Below are 15704 nucleotides of genomic sequence, written 5' to 3' on the forward strand. Positions count from 1 at the left end.
CTACAATCTCATAGTTTGTACATCCTTCAACTTGTATTTTGTATTAGTTCTCATCAGTCTTTACCATGAAGTTCTAGGCCCCCTCACACACATCATCCAAGGTTTTCTATTTGATATGTCATGGTTCCCAAAGATGATTGGTATTTATGTTCTAATAAGACATAGAAGATATTATTTTGTTTAGTTACAGATAAATTAATCTCCGAATGTAAGCAACATGTAACCTGTCTTGAAAACAAGCTGCTTTGATAGTGTAGAACTTTGTAGTATATGCAATCAACTAAAGGTTTTCAGACTTTCGTCTAAGATTTAATTTTTTAGATTTGATAACGAAGGAGGTGAAGGAAAGTGTTAAATTAAAAGCGGAGGCGTTTAGCGTAGCTAAGAGTAGTGGGCGAGAAGAGGATTGGGAGAGGTTTAAATGTCAACAAAGATTGACAAAGAATTTGATAAAGAAGGGTAGGAGAAACTATGAAGCTGGGCTAGCGCTTAATATAAAAAAGGATAGCAAGAGTTTTTATAAATATATAAAAAGGAAGAGGCTGGCTAGGGTGAACGTTGGACCCTTAGAGGATGAGAGGGGGGACTTAGTGGTAGGGGATGGGGAAATGGCTGAGGTCTTGAATAACTTTTTTGTTTCGGTCTTCACGGAGGAAGACGTGAATAATTTGCTGGGTGTTAGCGATGGAAAGGTGGTAGGACTTGGAGGGTCTTGATGACATTATTGTTACTAGAGAGGCGGTGCTCGACAGACTGGAGGAACTGATTGTGGACAAGTCACCAGGACCGGATGGAATGCATCCGAGGGTTCTGAAAGAAATGGCGGAGGCGATAGTGGATGCCTTGGTGGTTATTTTCCAGACGTCGCTGGATTCCAGGGACGTGCCAGAAGATTGGAAAGCGGCTAATGTTACGCCGTTGTTTAAGAAGGGTGCCAGGCAAAAGGCAGGGAATTATAGGCCGGTTAGTTTAATGTCTGAATCCGTCATCAAGGAGGAAATAGCGAGGCATCTTGAGGGGAATTGCTTGATAGAGCAGATGCAGCACGGTTTCGTTAAGGGGAAGTCGTGTCTGACAGATTTATTGGAGTTCTATGAGGATGTGTCTAGGGCGGTGGATAGAGGAGAGCTGGTGGATGTGGTCTGTCTTGATTTTCAGAAGGCGTTTGACAAGGTATCTCGCAAGAGGTTATTGCAGAAGGTAAGGGGGCATGGAGTTGGGGGTAGGGTGTTAGCATGGATAGAGGATTGGTTGTCAGATAGGCAGAGAGTGGGTGTTAATGGGTGCTATTCGGATTGGCGGTTGGTGACTAGTGGAGTGCCCCAGGGTTCGGTGCTGGGGCCTCAGCTATTTACCATTTATATAGATGATCTGGAGGAGGGAACCGAGTGTAGGGTGTCGAAATTTGCTGATGACACCAAGATTGGTGGAATGGCAAATTGCGCGGAGGGTGTGGAGAGTGCAGAAGGATCTAGATAGGCTGGGCGAATGGGCCAGGAAATGGCAAATGGAATTTAATGTTGGCAAGTGCGAGGTGGTCCACTTTGGTAGGAGTAATGGTAGGAAGGACTATTACGTGGCGAAAAACTGCAGCAGGCGACGGTGCAGAGGGACCTTGGGGTCCTTGTGCATGAGTCGCAAAAACCCAGCTTGCAGGTGCAGCAGGTGGTCAGGAAAGCTAATGGAATGCTGGCCTTCATAGCGAGGGGGATTGAATATAAAAGTAGGGAGGTCTTGCTGCAGCTGTATAGGGCACTTGGTGAGGCCGCAGCTGGAGTACTGTGTGCAGTTTTGGTCGCCGTACATACGCAGGGATATTTTGGCCTTGGAGGGAGTGCAGAGGAGGTTTACTAGGCTGATGCCGGAGTTGAGGGGGTTGAGCTATGAGGAGAGGCTGAATAAACTAGGCTTGTACTCGTTAGAGTTTAGAAGAATGAGGGAAGATCTCATTGAGACGTATAAGATGATGAATGGGATGGATAGGATAGAGGTGGAGAGGCTCTTCCCGCTCAAAGGACAGTAGGACTAGGGGGCACAGCCTCAAGATAAAGGGGGGGCAGTTTAGAACGGAGTTGAGGAGGTACTTCTTCACTCAAAGGGTGGTGAATCTCTGGAATTCTCTGCCCGTTGAGGTAGTGGAGGCTGCCTCGCTAAATATTTTTAAGACGCGGGTTGATGGGTTTTTGATAAGCGAGGGGATTAAGGGTTATGGGGAGAGGGCGGGTATGTGGAACTGAGACACGACAGATCAGCCATGATCTTATTGAATGGCGGGGCAGGCTCGAAGGGCTAGATGGCCTACTCCTGCTCCTATTTCTTATGTTCTTATGAATATAAAATGGGTTATTTTGTTCACAATGGATTGTTTTACTAGTTTTTATCAAGCATGTAAAAGTTGATTGATTGTTAAAGATGGAGTAGAATGATCAGAAATAGAAAGTACAATCTAGTTGTCTACAAAGAAGGTTAAATATTTTTCGCCAATTTGTATGAACAATGGCAGAAGTGAAAATCTCGTGTATTGGAAATGTTTTTTGATCAGCAAAACTCAATTCCTGGCATGCATTGTAGGATGCTGATGGAAGCCAGATATTTTAAAGGTTTTGTTCACAATTTTTCAATCACCCTTAAATGCAAATTATGCTGGGAGAGTAGGGGGTGATAAGATGACAGATTAGTTAAAGGGAAAGAGATTGTAATCCAACTTCAGTATTAAAAAAACCTTTGGGATTAAAACTTCTCAAAACAGAAGTTTAGTGAAGAGGAGCTTAATCTAACCAAGTCTGTTACAAATAATGAGTATAGTGTTAAAGAAAGAACAAAGAAAATTACAGCACAGGAACAAGTTCTTCGGCCCTCCAAGTGTGCCACTGACCATGCTGCCGGACTGAACTAAAACCCCCTATCCTTCCGGTGACCATATCCCTGCATTCCCATCCTATTTGTGTATTTGTCAAAATGCCCCTTGAAAGTCACTATCATATCTGCTTCCACTACCCTCCCTGGCAGCAGGTTCCAGGCACCACCCTCTGTTTAAAAAAAACTTGCCTCGTACACTCCTTTAAACCTTGCCCCTTGCACCTTAAACCTATGCCCTCTAGTAATTGACTCTTCCACCCTGGGAAAAAAACTTCTGACTATCCATTCTGTTCATGCCTCTCATAATCTTGTAGACTTCTATCAAGTCTCCCCTCAACCTCCGTCATTCCAGTGAGAACAAACCAAGTTTCTCCAACCTTTCCTCATAGCTAACGCCCTCATGCCAGACAATGACCTTCTGGTAGTGTGGTGATCAGAATTGAACACTATATTCCAAGTGCAGCCCAACTAAGGTTATGTAAAGGTGCAACATGACATGCCAATTTTTCCACTCAATGCCCCAGCCAATGAAGGTAAGCATGCCGTATGCTTCTTGACTGCCTTCTCCACCTGCGTTGTCACTTTCAGTGACCTGTGTACCTATACACCCAAATCCCTCTGCTTATCAATACTTAAGGGTTCTGCCATTTACTGTATATTTCCTATCTGTATTAGACATTGCCTCATACATTACATTAAATACATTACCTCACTTTTGTCCATATTAAACTTCGTCTGCCATCTGTCCGCCCAAGTCTCCATCTGCTCTATATCCTGCTGTATCCTCTGACGGTCCTCTTTGCGATCCGCAAATCCACCAACCTTTGTGTCACCTGCAAGCTTACTAATCAAACCAGTTACATTTTCCTCCGACTCATTTATATATATTACAAACAGCAAAGGTCCTAGCACTGATCCCTGAGGAATGCCACTTGTCACAGCCCTCAATTCAGAAATGCGCCCTTCCACTGCTACCCTCTGTCTTCTCTAACCGAGGCAGTTTTGTATCCATCTTGCCAACTCGCCTCTGATCCCATGCGACTTCACCTTCTGCACTAGTCTGCTGTGAGGGACCTTGTCAAAGGCCTTACTGAAGCCCGTGTAAACAACATCCACGGCCCTATCCTCATCAATCATTTTAGTCACTTCCTTGAAAAATTCACTCAAGTTAGCGAGGCACGACCTCCCCTTCACAAAACCATGTTGCCTCTCACCAGTATGTCCACTTGTTTCCAAGTGAGAGTAAATCCTGTCTCGAAGAATCCTGTCCAATAATTTCCCTACCACTGATATGAGGTTCATCGGCCTGTAATTACCGGGATTATTCTTGCTACCCTTCTTAAACAAAGAACATAAGAAATAGGAGCAGGAGTAGGCCATCTGGCCCTTCGAGCCTGCCCCGCCATTCAATAAGATCATGGCTGATCTGTCGTGGCTCAGTTCCACTTTCCCGCCCTCTCCCCATAACCCTTAATCCCCTCTCTTATCAAAAACCCATCAACCCGCTTCTTAAAAATATTTAGCGAGGCAGCCTCCACCACTTCAACGGGCAGAGAATTCCAGAGATTCACCACCCTTTGAGTGAAGAAGTTCCTCCTCAACTCCGTTCTGAACCGCCCCCCCTTTATCTTGAGGCTGTGCCCCCTAGTCCTACTGTCTTTTTTGAGCGGGAAGAGTCTTTCCACCTCTATCCTATCCATCCCATTCATCATCTTATACGTCTCAATGAGATCTCCCCTCATTCTTCTAAACTCTAACGAGTACAAGCCTAGTTTATTCAGCCTCTCCTCATAGCTCAACCCCCTCAACTCCGGTATCAGCCTAGTAAACCTCCTCTGCACTCCCTCCAGGGCCAAAATATCCTTGCGCAGGTGCGGCGCCCAAAACTGCACACAGTACTCCAGCTGCGGCCTCACCAATGCCCTATACAGCTGCAGCAAGACCTCCCTACTTTTATATTCAATCCCCCTCGCTATGAAGGCCAGCATCCCATTCGCCTTCCTGACCACCTGCTGCACCTGCAAGCTGGGTTTTTGCGACTCATGCACAAGGACCCCGAGGTCCCTCTGCACCGTCGCCTGCTGCAGTTTTTCGCCACGTAAGTAATAGTCCTTCCTACCATTCTTCCTACCAAAGTGGACCACCTCACACTTGCCAACATTAAATTCCATTTGCCATTTCCTGGAACACATTAGCTAATCTCCAATCCTCTGGGACCTCTCCTGTAGCCAGTGAGGATACAAAGATTTCTCTCAAGGCCACAGCAATTTCCTCCCTTGTTTCTTTCAGTATCCTGGGATATATGCCATCAGGCCCAGGGGACTTATTTACCTTAATGTTTCTCAAGAACTTCAATACCTCCTCTGTTTTGATCTGAACATGACTCAAACTATCTATACACCTTTTCCCAGGCTCATCATCCACCAGGTCCTTCTCTTTGGTGGATACTGACACAAGGTACTTATTTAATACCACACCCATTTCCTCTGCCTGCATGCATAGATTCCCTTCCCTGTCCTTGACTGGGCCAACCCGCTCCCTGGCTACACTCTTGCTCTTTATATATGTATAAAAAGCCTTGAGTTTTTCCTTAATCCTGCTGGAAAATGACTTTTCATGATCCCTTTTAGCCCTCCTCACTCCTTGATTATTAGTGTGTCATTAGTGTGTTGAGGGTCACTTCATTACTCCTATAAAGGTATATCAATGGCATCCACCCCAAAAGAGTCCAGGGGCAGAATTTTTCAGTTTTGCTGGGGCTGGAAAAGGAGGTGGATGGGCATGGAAAATATTGATGTTAACTGGCTTGCAGTTTTCCACTGCCTTTCTCATCACTGGCAAGTTTTAAGATCATAAGACATAGGAGCAGAATTAGGCCACTTAGCCCATCGAGTCTGCTCTGCCATTCAATCATGGCTGATATTTTTTTCTCATCCCCATTCTCCTTTTTTCCCCATAACCCCTGATCCCCTTATTAATCAAGAATCTATCTATCTCTGTCTTAAAGGCAGTCAATGCCCTGGCTCCACAGCTTCTGCAGCAAAGAGTTCCACAGATTTATTAATGTGGGGGAAGGACAGCCTTGATACCCTGTCCAACTTGCAAAATGATCAATTAAACTAGTTAAAGGACTTATTCAGAGCTCAGAGATGGACTTGAGATTTTGGCGAGGCATACTGGCTACAGGGTTAGGTTAGGGGAAACCAGATACATGGAGGTAGCAACATGCTGGGGACCCAGCCATGTTCACCCAAGAGGTTAGATGCATCCCATGAAATAAAGAATGGTTGAGAAGGGCACTCAGCCATTGGCACATAGGTGCCATTGGGCCTATGCAGTTTGCAGGGAGAGTGGTCACTAAGCACTTGGGCAGAGCAGGAGTTTGTCACATTCTGGGCATTGTGATGGCATAAAAGGAGAAGAGATGATTTGCATACACAATTGAGAATCATGTGAGAACAAGGAAGGTAGTATGTGCAATGGGAGCACAACTCTCAGATTTCATGTCCACTGATAATCCAACTCTTATGAAATAAGGCACTATGGTTGAAACATCTTTGTCTCTAGCTCCTGCCAGGGATCATCTGCTGATCTGTGGCGTCTTGCAAACAGCTGCACGTTACAGCATCTTGTGGATGATTGATGCATTTATTTGCACAGCCAGACAGTACTTTTATTTGCACGTCGATCGCGTCTCAAAGGCACAAAGGACAGTGGATTTTTCCTTCATCATTGGATTCCTCCAGGTTCAGGCATCGTTAACTGCACCTATGTGGCTATCCATGCACTGAGTAATTGGCCAGTAACTCATTAACAGGGAGTTCTTCCACTCCCTTAATCCTCACCTGGTTCAGGCTGTTGCAGCTCTTCATTCCACCCTTCAGGTTATATGGATAGATTAAAGAATTCAAGAGTTATCCCTTGAAGCAATAGCTATTCATGCCATTGCAAGACCCTGAAACAAAACCATTTGCTCTTAAGGACCACCATTGAAAAGCCTGTTGGGCTCCTAAAATTGTTGTTCCAGGGCTGGACTTTTTGGGAGGCACCTTGCAGTCCACTCCTGTCGGGGATTAACTCGTTGTTGCGGTCTGCTGTGCTCTGTATTGAATGGCACTTCAGAGAGGTTTGGACCTTGAAGAAGATGACATAGTTCATCAGACCGAAAGAAGGACAGGACATGATAAAGATAAAAGGAGATAGATGCAGAACACAGAACTAAGCAGAGAGATATCTGGGCCCAGTGTGGATCTCAAGGATATTGTTGGCTTGTCCTAAATATCAAGGATCACCTAATTCAGATACTTTTCAGCTGAGCCCTTTCAACCCATGAGGATGGCATGGTTTGGAACTTACTCTTAAATGATTGTGAGATCAAAGATGGCATAGCCTGGAATAGATTCAATCTTATTGCCAATAAATGATTCCGATCTTGTGGTCCTTTACCACTTCATCCCTTTCTTGCCACCTTTAAAAATTAGAAACTCATTCATCTCCTGTCATTTGTTAATAGAATTTTGGAGTTCTTTTACAGCACAGAGGGAGGCCATTTGACCCATCGACAAGCCTTTTCCAGCTGTTCACACCCCGCCAACACAGAAAAATTGGCATTCAGCCAAATCTCTGTTCACTGCAGCGGGGCAAGAAAATCTGCTGGCATGAATGGTTGGAAGATTCTACCCCTTGTGTCTGCACCTGCTTCCGAAAGCACTACCCAGTTAGTCCCATCCTCCAGCCCTATCTCCATAGCCTTCTAAGTTCATGACTTCCAAATATATATCCAGTTCTCTTTTGAAATCTCCTATAGAATCTGCTTACACATGCTCTCCCAGGCAGCGCATTCCAAATCCTAACAACTTTTTGAGTAACGAAGTTTCTCATCTCACTCCTATCCCTTTTACTAGTCATCTTGAAGTTATGAACGCCCTCGCTGATATACTGACTAGTGGAAACTGAACATCCTTCTTTACTCTGTCAAAATTGTTCATAATTTTGACCATCTGAATAAGGTCACCTCTTAAGCTTCTTTGCTCCAAGGAGAATAAGGCCAATTTCTCTAACCTTTTCTTATATTTAAAATTCCTTATTTATTCTGGTAAAGCTGTTTTGCATGCTTTCTAAGGTTGTAATGTTCTTCCTTAAATAAGGTGCCCAGAACTGAACTGCAATGTGATCTGACCAATGATTTATAGAGGTGTAGTATCACTTCCTTGCTTCTATGCTCCATGTCTTTATTTATAAACCCAAAGATCCTATAAGCTTTCTTAACAACTGGTTCAACTTGCCTGGACACCTTCAGAGAATTATGCACTTGAATCCTGAGGTCCCCCTGTTTTTGCCCCCCCTCAAATTTGTGTCATTGAGCCTGTATTTTCTCCCCATGTTTCTCTACCAAAATGCATTACCTCACATTTCGCTGCATTGAAATTCATCTGCTAGGTGTCTGCTGAACTTGTCAATGTCCCTATGTAGTCATTCAATGTTATTTTCACAATTCACTATTTCCCCAAGCTTAGTATACAGGGTGGAATCAGGGTAACAGCGTCCTGCAACAGGTCTGATGCAGAATGGAGGTGAGCAGATGCTGAGGCAGCAGGTCGAAAGGCACTTGTTCATTCATTGGCACGTTGGCCCAGTTCTCTAGATAAGTTTGAGGCCTGCTAATTCTTATTCTCCTACTCTCTTACTCCAATCCCCACCAACTCCCTGATATTCTGTGCTCAACCTCCATACATCTTTATTCCCTGCCTTACAAAGTTGCCGCTGATGGAAATAAGGGGAGGAATCCTGGAACTGGATGCCACCAACCATTTTAAGGCCCACTTGATGTGATTCAGTTCCAAGTGGGGATGGAAAAGTCCAGTCCCCAATGTCTGATGGTCACTTCCTTAATTCCATACCTGCACTACTTAATTTTATTGCACAATCTGAGAGCATTGCAATAACACTCCTTTGTCAAATTAACATATTGTATTTAAGCTGTTTTGCTGTGATAGTCAAGGTGCTGTAGTGTCAAGGGAAGTTTTCCTCTCTCTAGCTGATACATTGTGTTCCAAATATGTATTTTATGTTATGTTTTAGAACTATCTAAGGTGAAATGGAGGAACAAAAGGGGCCATATGACCTGCTGAAAATTCTGCCTCCAAAAAAGACTGGGTGGCTGGGTTGTTATAGGTTAAAGGGGCCCCAATTGTTTTACAGGGAAGAAGATGCTAGATGCTCACTCATGTAGACAAAGGTACGAGCAGTTGTGTTGACTATGTGAAGACTGTTAGACTCAGTCTCACAGGAAGTTTTTAGGTATGTTCTGCTTTATAAATGCTTATACTTTAAATTGTCCATTTAATTCCAAACCAGAAAGGATTAGGGCTTTAGAGGATTGCCAATTTGAATTTCTACCTGGAAACAAAGCCCATGTGATTGTGTTACCATGGAGATGGACTTTGGAAGAAGAGTCCATAATAAGTAATCATAGTATCAGGTTACATGGTTTCTTACACGGCATCACCGAACCTCGCTGACCTAAGTGAGTCTGCACAAATCTGAGAGAGGGTAAACGAGAAAAGAGATGACCAGTCCTGTGCCTGAAGCAGAGCAAATGCTGACCCTACTGTCCTCCACATGGAATGCTCATGCTCAGTTTGAAGAGATTGAGTTCATGAAGATCTAGGTGAGGCCAGAAGGTTCACTTAGCTTAGGAGAAAGAATCATTAGTTTAACCTTCGTAATGAAAGTCTCTTCCAGGAATAGAAGTTACCTGGCTGGGAAAGAAAATAGGAAGCAGACCATTGAAGGCAGAGAATAGTTTTGAACTGGTCTAGCCGAATAAAGTTTCCATTTAAAGAACAATTAAATTAAGCAGGCGAGTTTTTTAATCCTTTTAAAATGTAATTGGGGAAACCTTTCTGTAGTTTAGAGCATATGTTGCTTTAAAAATAAGGTTTAGTCAACGATACCTTTATTTGTTACAGCAAAAGTCTTAAAACTTGAAATCCTGTTGTATAGTCCTTTGGGTCAGTCATTGTAAATTCAAATATCTTTTTAAAAGTTATTGGTTTCAATGGAGATCATAACAATAGATAAGGGCTCCAAAGTTCTGCTAGCTGTGGTTTTGCAAGATAAAATCTCCATGGTCATTCACAACAAAATCTGTGCATGTGGTTTTGGACTGTGTTTATGATTCTTCTGCTTGACTCTTGTTGGTGTTGCACAGCCAATATGTCAGAGGGTGCTGGAACTTCAAATGAAAGTTCCTTATAATAAATGCACTACAGTCAGCATACAGAGCAAATTCAATCATGCTGTTAAAACTAGATCTGTCAATAGCATAAGGTAAACATGAAAACTCGTGACAAAATAGTTTTCTGTTTTCACTCAATGTCAGCATCGATGCTATTGCAGCAATTGGGATGTCTTGGTTGAATGATTTGCGGAAACTTACTGAATGGGTGAGAAAAGCCAGAATAGATCCCAATGATCCCCAGAATTCAGATTTAATGCAAGTAATTAAGGTTAGTATAAAAATTGTATACATTTCTAACTTGGAACAGAATGATTCCCTTTAGAAAATACCCGTTCTATGTTCCTTTACATTTCAGAGTAAAAGGTCATTGTCAAACCCCTCTACTAAGTGATAACTAAATAGTAATATTTATCATGAGTCTACAGTTATATTGATTTTTCCATAAAATGTTCAAAGTTAATTAAAGAATATCATTTATACGTTTTTTTCAACAGTACGCAACTGATGAAGGCCAGTATGCTCCTGAATACTTTAGAATAGAGCAAATACAGGAAGAGTTTAACTTTGTCTCAGACAAAAAACTGGATCTCTCTAAACGTTTTCGCCTACTGATGCTTAGGAATGCTGGAGTTCCTGAATATTGTTGCTTTAAGCAAGTGCCTCCATATGAAAGGGAGATAGCTGACAATATTTTCCAGGTTATTAATTATGTTATTTCTCAAAAAATTAAAATGGTACATTGATGGAAGTGAATTTGGGCTATGGTGCTAGTGCTAATTGTAGAAAAGAAATGCGGGCGAGATGTTAAATAAACATACTCCATTGGTTCTACAAACCTTGACGAACATAGGTAAGAGAGAGTAAGAGATTGGGGAACAGTTATTAGAGATAACTTCTTAAAAATAACGCACTGTGCTCGGATAACATGTAGTTGGAAGAAGTCAGAGTAAAGATAACAGAGACTTTGGCCATAATTTTTGAATTTTCTCAAGCGTATGCAATGGGACCATATAATATTGAAGATTATAATGCAGTTCCTTGAAGGTGCAAGTACAGGTAGGTGAAACATTAAAAAGGGTTAGCAGCATTTTGTGTTTTATGAATAATGCGCCGAATGCAAAAATAATGAAACATTGAAACATTGAAAAGAGGAGCAAGATTAGGCCATTCAGCCCTTCGCGCCTGCTCCATCATTCATTACGATCATGGCTGATCAGGAAACTCAATAGCTTAATCCCACTTTCCCCTTGTATCTTTTGATCCCCTTCATCCAAAAGCTGTATCTAACTCCTTGAAAACATACAGGCCCGGATTCTCTGATCTTGTTCACCCTGCCATTACGACCAGTGAGAATGGAAAATTTGACGCTCAGCCAAATCTCTATTCATAGCAGTGGGCCCAGAGAATCCCAGTGCCAGACGAATTTGGAGAATTCCAGCCACAATGTCTTGGCCTCACCTGCTTTCTGTGGCAGTGAATTCCACAGGCTTGCCACTCTGAGTGAAAAAGAATTCTCCTCATCTCAGTCCTAAAAGGTTTACCCCTTATCTTTAAACTATGATACCTTGTTCTGGACACTGTCAGCATCCTTTTTGCATCTATTTTTTCCAGTCCTGTTAGAATTTTATAGGTTTTTATGAGATCCCCTCCTTCTTCTGAACTTCAGCAAATATAATCTTACCTGACTCAACCTTCCCTTGTATGTTTGTCCTGCCACCCCAGGAACCAGTCTGGTAAACCTTCCCTCTGTAACAAGAACATCCTTCCTTACATTAGGAGACCAAAACTGCGCACAGGTCTGCAGATGTGGCTTAACCAAGGCTCTGTACAATTGCAGGAAGACATCTCTGCTCCTGGACTTGCATTCTGTCTCTACAAAGGCCAACACACTAATTGCCTTCACCACTTTCTGCACCTATGTACTTACCTTAAACAACTGGTGTACGAGGGCACCGAGGTCTCATTACACTCTCTTAGTTTATAGCCATTCAAATAATAATCTGCTTCCTGCTTTTGTTACCAAAGTGGTTTACGTTACATTTATCCACATTATATTGCATCTGCTATGCATTTGCCCACTCACTCAATTTGTCCAAATCACATTAAAGGATATCTGCATTCTCCTCACAGCTCACTTTGCCACCAAACATCTGAAAATTTGGAGATGTTACATTTAGTTCCTCATCTAAATCATTAACATATTTTGAATTGTTGGAGTCCTAGCACTGATCCCTGCAGTATTGCATTGTCAATGCCTGCCATTTGAAAAAAGACACATTTATTATTTATTCCTAATCTTTGTTTCCTGTTTATCAACCAGTTTTTTATCCATTTCAATACATTACCCCCAATCCCACGCGCTTTATTTTTACACGCTAAATCTCTGATGTGGGACTTTGTCAAAAGCCTTCTAATAGTGCAAATAAATGTATCCACTGATTCCCCCTCATCTACTAGTTACATCCTCAAGAATTGCAGTAGATTTGCTCAGAGGCATTAGCAAGTCTACCTTCGTGCTGAATTTAGACTGTCTCTCTGATGCAATCTTCCAAATGTTGAATAGAAAACAAATCTCTCTTGGCAATGGTATTTGCTCTCTTGTAGTCCACTCAAACTCTATGGGCGCAATCTCACCGGCTTGCTGCGTCAACTGGTTAGCATCGTGAGCTGGGAAAATTGTGTGGGAGACTCAAAAACCAATGGGCTTTCTGCGCGATACAGTTTCATTTCTTCCTGGCCCTGTTTTGCTGTTGGGAACAACTTTGCACCCAGAAAGGGTGCAAAGCCTTTTGACATAAAATTAAAAGGATTTGCCTGCTCCCACATAGCTACTTTCAGCTTCTCAACTCCTTCTCCCTTGCCGGTATGATGTCACACCAGCGAGAACCACCTGGGGACTAGGCACCATGGCCACACTGAGGGGATTGAAGCCCCCAGGTGCTTGGGGCATGGTTGGACAGTGTCCATTAGGCAATGCCAGCCTGGCAGTGCCCACCTGGCATGCAAGCAGTGCCCACCCAGAACCCTGGCAATGCCTGGTTGGGCATGTGTAGCGGGGCAATGCTGTGGGCCAGGGCCTAAGTGGGCATAGTGCATGAGTTGGGGTGGGGCTATGATGGGGGTATGCATGATGAGGGAGGGTGCTTATGCAGGGAGGGGTTGCTCTGCAAACAGAGTGGTATGCGGGAGAGACTGTGCAAGTGGGGAGTTGTGCTGGGGCGTTATGCAAGGGGGTTCGTGCAGGGCGGCCATTCCAAATATTATTTGGGAAGATTCTGTATTTTTTGTTCCATTTTGCTAAGGCAACATTATGATTGGGAGATCCAATTGCTAAAACTCAATAATGTTATCCTGGAGTATATTCAATTTCCTTCTGTACTTGTGATGACATCTCTGAATTTAACCTTTCTGGATTTTGCTTTATCGGAATTATGTACATCTACATCATTCATGCCGTGTCCACTCTACCTAATATTTCCCAACAAATGTATTTATAAAACTGAAGTAACTCTTTCAATTCACTCCAGCTCTCATCTGGAAGATGACTTAACCAGTTGCTTAAATTTTCCAGAACGTTCTCATTACCCGAATGAAATTTAATGAAGTCACTGTCTGAATTTAACCCTTCTGTTTCATTATTATCAAGACCACACTCTTCTCCTCATCTCCTCCATTAACATGCGGTGGTTGCCATTTATCATTGGTATTCATGGATAACGTTCAGGGATACATTGAGCTTCCAAATGCTGAGTAAGCCATTTGATAGCTTTGTTTTAATTTGGAATCACCCCTGCTGTAATTCTATCAATTTCTTTGAATTAAACACACCTGCTTCTTTCAATTTGTTTGTTTCATCTTTATTCAGCTTTCTAAAGATCATATCGGACAACCTGATTTCACTTGTCTCATTCTGTGCTTGCAACTCTTTTCTCTTTTGTCTTCTGTTGTGAGCCTGTGACCTCATCACAACGCAATCAGAAAAACCACAGGATGGTGTATTTGCAATTTCTCTTTAGCTGGATTTTCTATTGGCTGTTCAACCACAGTAGCCATTGCTACAATCTGTGATCCTGTTACTTCATTTCTCAGAATTAATTGAATCTCTTCAATGGGCAACGTTTCTACCATTCCCTCAACCCCATCTCCCATCTTCAAACTACTCCTTCAGTTTATTTTTAACAAAGGAATTTTTCTTGTTTCGCTGTTAATATTGCTGACCAGAACTATTTCCTTCAATATCCCTTCTGGACAACAAATATCTTTAGCCCACAACATTAGGGATTGAGTCACGCTTGTGTCTCTTAAAATTTTAATATTTTCCCCACTCTGTCCACTAATATTTTACCATCACACTCAAAATCCTTCTATTTGTCAGCCACCTGGTGATCACTCTGGCCCTGTTACATTTCTGCACACATTTTCATTCTATTGTTTCTTTTTCCCTCTGTGCATAAATCGTGCCTTCTTCTCCTGTTCTGCAATCTCTGATTTCATATTTTCTTTCTTAAGATTTATAATTCCAACTGTCTTTCTGTTTAATATTCAGCATACTGACTTGGTGCGGCCCAGTTTATTACAATGAAAGCACCTAACTTCCCTCATATCTCTTATTCCCTCAGCACTACCATTTTTTATTTTGAGATGAAGTCTCCTTGGAGTTTTCAACCAATCTTTCCCTTGCTTGACAATCCTTTCTTGCACCTCCTTGGTTTCTGTCTTTCTCAAACTTAAATGACAATTGAAAGAACCAACTCATAGTCGTCAGCAAGCTCCACTGCATGTCTTGCAGTTTTAACTCTTTGTTCTTCCTCCAGTAGTCCTTATCATTGTAGGTAACAAGTCTTTAAATTCTTCCAACAGAATTAATTCTCTAAGGGCCACATAGGTTTAATCTATTTTTAATGCTTTTACTCATTTATCAAGGTTACTTTGTTTAACCCTTTCAAATTCAATATAAGTCTGTTCAGACTGTTTCGTATATTTTAAAACTTTTATTTGTAAACCTCTGCTACTAGCTCATAAGCGTACAGTGTAGTTCTCTTCACTTACTCATATTCCGCAGACCTTTCCTCTGACAAAGATGCATAGACTTCACTAGACTTACCTACAGTTTTATTCTGTAAGAGCAAAGAACAAAGAACAACACAGCACGGGAAACAGGCCCTTTTGCCCAGCGAGCCCACGCCGCCATTTTAACGTTATGAGTGCCCTCCTCTACCCATGACCTTTGTCTACACCTATTGGGGAAGATTGAGGGAAGGCTAATTTAGGGACAATTTGTTACACTGATCAGCCCAAGAGCATGTTTTTGGACCTCTATTAGATCTCCCCTCATCCTCCACCTTTCTAAGGAGAACAGCCCCAGTTTGCCCAATCTTTCCTCGTAGCTCAGACCTTCCATACCAGGCAACATCCTGGTAGAAATAATAGTAAGAGGGATTATTATTTAAAAGGAGAAAAGCTGCAGCATGCTACGGTGCAGAGGGACCTGGGGGTCCTTGTGCACGAATCACAAAAACCCAGTCTGCAGGTGCAGCAGGTGATCAAGAAGGCAAATGGAATGTTGGCCTTTATAGCGATGGGGATAGAATACAAAAGCAGG

At 42.5% G+C, this 15704-nt stretch overlaps 1 protein-coding gene across 1 annotated transcript in view; it reads left to right on the forward strand.

Moving 5' to 3' along the window:
- The window catches only part of LOC145354567 (protein CC2D2B-like), a 272448-nt gene that overhangs the window by 181844 nt on the left and 74900 nt on the right, over window positions 1–15704 (forward strand). Inside the window, exons 25-26 of the mRNA XM_080206030.1 lie at window positions 10244–10370; window positions 10597–10836. Of these exons, the coding sequence (XP_080062156.1) occupies window positions 10244–10370; window positions 10597–10836 (367 nt within the window). The remainder of the gene's footprint in view (window positions 1–10243; window positions 10371–10596; window positions 10837–15704) is intronic.

Source organism: Carcharhinus amblyrhynchos, chromosome 17, assembly GCF_965287045.1.
Source record: "Carcharhinus amblyrhynchos chromosome 17, sCarAmb.v2.hapA, whole genome shotgun sequence".
Classification (NCBI taxonomy): domain Eukaryota; kingdom Metazoa; phylum Chordata; class Chondrichthyes; order Carcharhiniformes; family Carcharhinidae; genus Carcharhinus; species Carcharhinus amblyrhynchos.